The sequence below is a fragment of the Pholis gunnellus genome (assembly GCF_910591455.1).
Source record: "Pholis gunnellus genome assembly, chromosome: 9".
In the NCBI taxonomy this organism is placed as follows: domain Eukaryota; kingdom Metazoa; phylum Chordata; class Actinopteri; order Perciformes; family Pholidae; genus Pholis; species Pholis gunnellus.
The window spans coordinates 24,671,236-24,680,611 of NC_136535.1; the positions used below are offsets into that span (position 1 = coordinate 24,671,236).

Genomic DNA, 9,376 nt, shown 5'->3' on the forward strand with positions numbered 1-9,376 from the left:
TATGTCAAAAAATGAATTACCGTAAGTCCGTCAAAGAAGGTACCAGTGTGTTGAAAGAAGTAAAAGAAGTCACATCATAATCTATGTACATGTTGATTTCTTGTTGTTTTATTTATTTAGTTTGTATAGTTAGCTGTTATGTTATATGACGTACATAACACTCAGTGTGTAACCTTTATAAACTGAAAATAAAATGATTGAAAGAAAGAAAAACAAGTGTTTTACTCTTTACTTTAACTCAATATGTTGATTCACTTCATCACTCTTTGCTGCCTTTCGCTGTATCAAATATTTTTGTTGCGACCATCATCATCAAAATTAAAAACTGGTATGAGTCTTAAAAAGCGACAGCCCTTCTGAGGATCTGTGCCTGTAATCACAGCTGTGTCCTCCTCCACTTCTGAAATCCCAAATTCGGCCCCTGGTTGGCGGTCCGGAGAGGTTCTGTGTTCCGGGCTCTGGAGACCCCCGGTGTGCCCCCCCCAGAGGCTGAACGTAGTCCCGGTGGAGACGCTGGACCTCCGGCAGCAGCGCTGAGCGGATGAACTCCTCTGCTGCTGACTGTCAGTGAAGGCAGCTGAGTCTCTGCATTTACAGAATCAAACCTCTCTGTTTCCTCTCATGCTGCACTTTTTTCAGGTCAAACTGAAGACTTTTTTTAAAATTATGCTTTGAAAAGCAGTTTTTTAAAAACATGCTGGAGAGGATGTATCAATGCATAATATTAAACGCAAGGACAGAGACAAGTGTCTCCCCTGAGAACACAGATCGGGAGTGTCATGTTGATGTATGCTGCTTGTATTTACTGGATTGTTTCAGCTTTATAGCTCCTGCTGTGACTTGAGGGCTATATTAACCTGAAGGGCAGGATGACCTGCTGCCGAATGTCATTTTTCACATCCTGGAATATAAAAAAACACACGTACGTAGCATCAACGTATTAATACGAGAGTCTTGAATGCTATCGCTGACACGCGGCGCTGCTCGGTGGACGACTGTGTCGTCAATAGGCAAATGTCACCTCAATTAAAGCTGTTAAAGATGGATCGTAAAGGTCAACCGGAGCTGTATTTACTTTGGCTTTCGTCAGAATAAAAAAACATTTTTGCACATTTGGTGACTGTGACCTTGAATTACTTCTCTCATGAAGTGTTCTCTCCGGCTCAGACTTGAACTTTATCTGTTATTCCATTAGCAGCTTTGCAAAACTTAAAAGGCCATTTTTCTCTTGCATTATTGATAAAGTGTCCATGTTGAATGCTCGGCCAGTCCAACGGACGACCTGACCACTCCACCGCTCTATTTCTGACCACATGCTGGGGGGGGGGGGGGGCTCTCCAAGTGGCCCCCATTCAGCCTTATCTCTGCTGTGTGTCTGAATGAGAAGGGGTCTCCGCTCCTTATCAGTTTGTCCGTTACATTCCTGGCACCGTGCGGTTGGACGGACTGCCATGTATGGCTAAAGGGAGAACACTGCAGGGCCCATGCTGCGCTCCACTGACCCACAATGCACTGGGGCTTTATAAAAACCCACAACAAAGACCCCCTGGACAGTTAGAGAGAGCTTATTCGCTTCTAGTAAACTCCTGTTTTTTTGTCAATATTTATTTTAAGGCGACTTAAGCAGACATTACATTTGAGAAAAATAGTCTGGGAGTGTGTTGTCCGAGTGTTTTACATATCGTCATGGCATCGCTGACGTCTTCCAGTCGCAGATCCTCCTCGTCCTACCGCTCCTCGTCCCGCTACAGCACCTCCAGCTCCTATCGCTCGGAGGGCTCGCTGGGCGGATCGTCCGATTCTCTGGATCCCCTTTTCGAGCCGTTCCTCGACTCTGCCGATCACTCCGGTCTGTTTGGAGAGGAGAGCCCCGGGGGAGCCAGCTGCTTGACCCCCTTCAGCAGGCAGAGCAGGTCCTCCTATGGACACACTGGTGAGGGAACAGAAGGGCAAAGGAAAGCATGCATTTTGCACTTACATGTTAAGTATAATTTAAAGAATTTCCACAGATGAATAACATAAACATTTTACATTTAAAATATTTTTAAAAACAGTTTGGAGTTGTGTTGAAATGTTGAAATGCATAAAAGGTCATTTTTAATGAAATGTGTGAATCTGTGTACATACATAAAGGGCTGTAATAAAGTGATATAAGGAAGGTTAAATGAGCCTTTCTAGCATGTTCATGCTCAACAGCTCTACTGGAGCAGTCAACGCTGTAGTGTCTTGCTCATGGGAATCGTGGCAGCTTTTCTTCAGGCACCTTTTTCATTTATGTTTCCCCCCAGCAGGCAGGAGGCATTAGTATCCCATTACAGCGGCGAGTTGATTGAAAGAAAAAACGCCACAGAGAAAGAAAAAGAAAAAGACCTGCGGCTCAGAGAAAGTAATGAGCCGGAGTCGTGAGAAAAAGAGTCGATACGGCTCCAGAAACTAATAGCAAGGTGAAAGAAATGAATATAAAGTGGAGTGCTCATATAAAACACGGGAACTTCTAAAGACTTAATGTGAAATGTTAAAACAGTTCTGCTGCCACACTAATCAGGAACAACCACAATAACACAAAGGTTATTACTGGTGTGAAGCTACACAGGCCGATTAAAGCACAATCAAGAACACCAGCCTTACAGTGACTCATTTGGAGTATTTTTGTCCTCAAATATCAAATCAAATAAAAATACAAGACTTGCATGTGTTTGATGAAAGCACTGAGTCTCTTCTTCAGTGAAACATTGTCTCTAAAACACAGTTAACAGCCAACACACAAAGCTTCAGTCTCTCATGGCGTTTCATAGCTTTTGTGTTCTAGTCAGAGCATAAAATATTTAAAACTAACCAAACAAACTGAGCAACAATGCTTTACATGAATATATGAAGCCCCAAAGTATAACCTAAATATATCAAATAAATACAACATTATGAAATACATATTTGTGTGAATAAATTGTGTAAAATGTTTTAAAATGAACCATTGTTTGTGAAATGATTCAAGAAAATGATTGATATTAAATGTCGTTTTGTTATTTTAAGTTGAAGTTTGAACATGTATTTAATCATAGTTTTTCCAGCAACAGTAACTTCCCTTCACTGCAGATGTTCTCAGCAGAGCTCCTGTTGTTTCTCTGCAGCTCCTGCAGGCGGCGCTGTGACGGGCCGGCAGAGCGGGACAGGCGGCGGCGTCCGATGCCTGGGAGACACTTACTCCATGTCAGCTGACGTCAGCCAGTTTGAGCCGCACGATGTGGTGGTGATGGCCTACAACCACCATGTTGTCATTCACGCACAGAAGGTGTGTGTGTGTGTGTGTGTGTGTGTGTGTGTGTGTGTGTGTGTGTGAATCAAGTTCACATATGCTCTGCTAGTTCCCGCGAATTTTCATATGAACACACACACACACACACACACACACACACACACACACACACACACACACACACACACACACACACACACACACACACACACACGGCAGTCAGTTGCATGTTGGATTGATCTGCTGCATCAACACATCTTTAAACTTGATTTGATATGTGGGATGAATCCAGATAGTGTAAAACTCCAGAATAATAATCAGTCCAGCAGGTATCACCAGACAAATCCGCTTAAAACAAAAAACATTACAATCAAAGTGTTGCTTCTGATTCGTATTAATACAATTAAAGCAACGACAATAGCTTAAAAACATTTCATTTTAATTGATCAATAATTTCCTTTCAGAACTAAGAACTCATCTATGGAAGCCCATTCTCACCAGCAAAATAAATTTAAAAATCCACCCGAAAAAAATAAAATAAAATAAAATCCACCCAAAAGAAATTATATATATATCCACCCTACATATTAATAATTATAATGATATATTAATACTTATAATGATATATTATATAATTATAAGTATTAATATGTAGAATTGCATGTCGTTTACATGGAAAGACTGGCGAGGGGATCATCACTGAAGCGCATGCGCACTTCTAATCTCTTTTGCTAGAAAAAAAAAAAAAAACATAACCTTTTTTTTTTTTTTTTTACTTTTTTCCGGCTTAAAAAAAAAAAAAAGAAATACGATCTTTTTTTTTTTTCTGGGTGTATATATATATTATTTATTTTTTGGGTGGATATTTTTATTTTTTTTGGGTGGATTTTTTATTTTTTTTGCTTGGGAATGGGCTTCCATACCCATCCGATGATTAAGACAATCAGGAAAGAAAAATAGCCTCCTCCCCCTTTTCTCTCTCTCTCTCCACCAGCTGAGCAGCACTGACCTCTTCTCCATCTTCCCCATCACTGTTTCTCACCCTCTTCTTTCACCCTCCCGCCTTTCTCGACCCTGTTGCTCTCCATCCGTCCTCCAGCGCCGACGACGACCTTTTTCCGTTTCATCACCTTTTCTTTCCTCCGTTTGCCCGTTAATATTTCTTACCAACAGCTGTCCCCTCCTGGTTCTACAGACCCATTCTCTAACCTCTGTCCTCCAGGTACTAGATGATGGAAGCGTCAGCGACACGTTCACCCATAAGTCCCTGTTTCCAGAGGACATGGACCCGTTGTCGGTCAGTGGGACCCTGAACCCCGACGGTACCCTGGTGGTGAGCGTCCGCCGGACCACGGAGCCCCCGGGGGTCCCCACCTACCGCAGTGAAGCTTGCCTTTGACTTGTGGCCTCCATGTTTTTGCAGCCTGTGTCAAACCTTCCAGCTGTCCAACATGACTACCTGCACTCAAGAAAGGCCGGTTGTTGAGTGTATGAGGTCATCATGGAATATTGATATTAAAGTTTGGATTTTTCATGTGATTATAGAATGTTTCAAATAGTTTTGAAGGGTTTTGTTGTAGAAAAATAACAGTGAAAACTGTTGCTTTCAATCCATGAAGTCGGTGTCCTGGGATCAGATCTACGGGATGTTAGTCACATATTATCGAGTGTCTTTAATATTTCTTTTACTTTTTTCACATTCTTCTTGTATATTAATACTTTTTATAGCAAGTCGCTAGTGTGATGATAAACGTGAGGATTTGTTGTTTTCTCAGACATGGAATAAATAGGAGTTTTTCAACAACTTTGTTTGACCTGAAAGACCTTTTTTACTTTAACTTAAATCCAGACAAAGTCAGTCATCATGTGATTTCTCTTCTGAAATAAATGGTTGAATATTAGCAGCGTCGGCTCTGACAGCAGCCAGACACTCATCCTGAGCCACTAATGATAATAATCGAGGTAATTGGACTGATGTGAGGCTTTAAACAGACGCAAGATGAAATCTCCCGCCCGTCACTACTCATCTCCTCCACCTGCGTCAGCAGCACAAATATATAAAACACAATGACAACACAATGGCACCTGCATGAATGAAGAACAAAATGTGTCTTTACTAGTTCGTCCAAATCCAATAACACAATCATTTTAAACTGTATTTATTAGATTGTTTGGCCACTAGCAGAATAAGCTGAAACCCAGCATTTAAACCCATCCAACGTATTATCACCCGACCCGGTCTCCTGCAAAACAAAACTACTCTCAATTATGTTTTCAGGAAAACGTATTTTCTCAATGATTACTGTCGCAGTGTAATCAGGTTAATGTTACATATTGAAAACAAAACAAAACAAAACTTCTGGGTTAGGTTCAGTATAAAACATCACGGTTTGACTCAAAATAACTGTTTGTTGTACAAAACATGTACTTAGAATACTTTACTGATGTTTTCCTTGTGATGAAGACAGAGTGAACTGTGTCTGCACCTCTTACCGGCGACCAATCAGTCTCCAAGTGAGACGAGCGCTTCCTTCACCGTATAGCAGCTACTGGGAAGAAGGAAGACTTCTAGCGGCGCCTTTATTTAATATTCATCAGAACGTCAGCGCGGACAGATGGCGCTCTGCTCAACGCCGCTCAAGTGTTTCCAACCTCATTCACCGCGAGAGAGATGAACGACTGCGGGGCTGTTTCTGTCTGGCTCAGTTTTGGGGGAAACGTGCACACACACACACACAGTTTCTTGCTGTGTTGATGTTCCACATATGACACTGCTGTTAAACATTTTTCTTTTCTTTTTGTTGGAGTTTGTTGCATTTATACCATTCGGTATAAAGAAAGGACTCATTGGTGAGCAGAGGAATGCTGCCCCCCCCCCTCACTCCTCACTAGGGCTGGATGAATTCTGTGTCTTCTTAACTTCTTAACTTTCCTGCATTAACGAGTTGAAAAGAATATGAACGCACCATTAAACTCACCAGCCTGCAATAGAGGGACTTGCAAACACTGCTCGATCTATGTCATGGAGCCCACACTGTCACTAACTGCACTCCCTTGCATATTATCACATTCTGGGGAAAAGGAAACTATGGAAGCCCATTCCCGCCAGCAAAATAAAATAAAAAATCTGCCCCAAAAAAATCAAATCAAATCAAATCCACCCCAAATAAATAATATATATATCTCCACTCAGAAAAAAAAAAAAAAAAATTTCAGAAAAATGTTTTTTTTTTTTTTTTTTTGCATGTCGAATTTGTTCCGGAAAAAAGACAAAAAGAAAAAAAAAAAGATGTTTTTTTTTTTTTTTTTTGCATGTCGAATTTGCTCCGGAAAAAAGAAAAAATGAAAAAAAAATATGTTTTTTTTTTTTTTTTTTGCATGTCGAATTTGTTCCGGAAAAAAGAAAAAAAGAAAAAAAAAATATGTTTTTTTTTTTTTTTTTTGCATGTCGAATTTGTTCCGGAAAAAAGAAAAAATGAAAAAAAAAAATGATGTTTTTTTTTTTTTTTTTGCATGTCGAATTTGTTCCGGAAAAAAGAAAAAAAGAAAAAAAAGATGTTTTTTTTTTTTTGCTGGAAAAAATACGACATGCAATTCTACACAAGGTAACTATTACTGGTGACTTTTGTAAATGTTAGATGTTATATATCATTATAAGTATTAATATGTAGAATTGCATGTCGTTTTCATGGAAAGACTGGCGAGGGGATGAAGGGACCTGTGAGGAGATCGTCACTGATGCGCATGCGCACTTCTAATCTCTTTTGCTAGCAAAAAAAACAAAACATAATCTTTTTTTTTTTTTTTTTACTTTTTTCGGGCTACAAAAAAAAAAAACTTTTTTTTTCCTTCTGGGTGGATATATATTATTTATTTTTTGGGTGGATATTGTATTTTTATATTTTTATTTTGGGTGGATTTTTTATGGCAGGAATGGGCTTCCATAACAGTGATGTCACTGAGAAGTATACAAAGGGTCTACAATATATATACACAAGTAGATGAGAACATCATGCACCTTATACACTCAACAGTCTCTGGTTAATGTGGATTTAGGATGCTTCTTCTGTTGACGTTGAAAAGGTTTATTCACTGAAGGGCTTGAAACACTATATGCATGTTGTAATGCACTTTAAAATGAGAGCTGTGAATGTCATTTTCAGCTCTACAGAAAATCTGTTGTGTACAGCACATTACTACCAATAAAACCTCATTCAAAGTGTCGAAATGCAGAGAAGGAAAGACAAATACACCCAATGGTGCATTAAAACAAAATCTAAAAGGTGCAGGGGAAATAACAGTATATTAAGCCTTGGGTAGATTGAATTATGGGTATAAATCTGCTCATTGAAAATGCAGCGTTAGGAACAACTCTCGTCTAAAGCCGCCCTGTGCCATGAAAAGATTGGGGACAGAATGAACTAATTGGAACATTATTGTGGCATTATACTGCGTTTGCTTCCCCACCGGAACACAAAAACAACACTCCAGGTGCTTTCCAGCTGCCACTGAGGGGGAGAGCAGAGGACCGGCAGCTGCAGGATAACAGTCCCAGGAGACACACAAACAGAAAGTAATCTCCAACAAAATCACTGTTTGTTAAAATCGCATTTATTCATCCCTGATATACAAAACAATGGTTCATTTTTTTTTCCTGTGTGAAAAATAGCTCTAGATTTTGTTCAGCTCAGTCTGGTTCGGCCCGTAGTGGAGGCCTTCAGTACAACGTACAGTCTGTGAGGAGTGGATAAAGGAGAACGTGAGGATCTGGTCTCATCGAAGCCCCTCAGACTGAAGGAGGGGATCATCGAGGGGAGGAAGATAAAAGTGACCCAGCGTCAGTGCTTCAGGACGGGCTTGTATGACAGCGCCAGCTGCAGTTCATGCAGCAGGATTCACCACAGAGCCTCTAAAGAGCAGACGGGGAAGGTTTCCCAAAAGCCACAACAAAGGCTGAGCAGCACCCAAAAGGTGCAAACAGTGTTTCACTTAAATATCTTTACGCTGATTCCCGTGAGATCAAATAAAAGCTTTTATCGAGGCCTTTGGGGGAAACCTTCCAGTTGAAAACCGTCATTCAAATATCACTTCAGCTCCAGCGCGAGCGTCAGTTCTCCTCGTATACATCTACATCTTTTTACACTTTTCAGGTTTCTTTACAAAAATAAGGTTATCTTGCGTTCACGTCATCGATTAAAACGGGGTTACAAAGTGAGATGAACAACAGTTATTGCACAAATCGATTACCTACAAGTGGATCATCCGTAAAAAGAAAAACATCATTTTATACAAACTTCTACTTTGATTAATACAGACTAATAAATATGCATCTACCTCGCTCTGCGGCTGTCTGCAGAGGAGGAGGACGGCTCTGACAGGAGGCAGAATAAATGGAAATCGATGAAAAGCACAAACAAATGACGAGCGGATCTCAGTCAGCCCCTGGGGCGAGCAGCTCTGTGGGGGGGGGGGGGCTGACGACAATGACAGGTTGCCATGGTGACATTTGCACACCCCGCTGACACATCACCCCCCCGCTTACATATTTGAGTGTGAAAAGTGCCTCGTCTGCATGCGTATGACTAGAAAAGAAACATCTTTACAGGTGGATTTGTTATTCCTGTTGATGAAGAGGAGGAGTTGATGAAGGCACTTGTGGAATGTCACCAAACAAGACGTCATGCTGGTCCCTTCATCATCAAGTTACAGCCCCCCCCCCCCCCCCATCCCATTAGTGTTATTGGCTCTTCACATATAACTTCAGACAGCATTATCTCTTTGAAATCATCAAATGTCAAAAATTACTCAACAAATATAAAAAAGCCCCCCCCCCCCCCCAAAATCTCTTTCACAAAGAGAAGAGTCAACAATTTAAGATTGGTTAAGACGGTAAATATGATTGTTACATTACAGGAATGATGTTAAATATATTAATCTGGGAGTCTGCTCAGAGACAAATAAAGCTCAGTGAGGGAAACTGTGAACACAGAGGACACACAGGCACGAGATGGCAGACAGGAAGACTCAACAACATTCACTGTTCATCTGTCAAGCTTTTGTTTTTGGTACATTTTGATCGTATATATATTGATGTAAAAAAAAAAACTCACATGCACTCTGTCA

The 9,376-nt window shown here is 40.6% G+C and overlaps 1 protein-coding gene across 1 annotated transcript; it reads left to right on the forward strand.

Moving 5' to 3' along the window:
- Positions 1-1,686: 1,686 nt before the first annotated feature.
- On the forward strand, positions 1,687-4,652 carry hspb12 (heat shock protein, alpha-crystallin-related, b12; the record flags this gene model as incomplete). The annotated part of the gene is made up of 3 exons (XM_079166109.1): positions 1,687-1,933; positions 3,129-3,289; positions 4,476-4,652. 3 exons carry the CDS (start codon positions 1,687-1,689, stop codon positions 4,650-4,652), a joined length of 585 nt encoding a protein of 194 aa, XP_079022235.1.
- Positions 4,653-9,376: the final 4,724 nt, after the last annotated feature.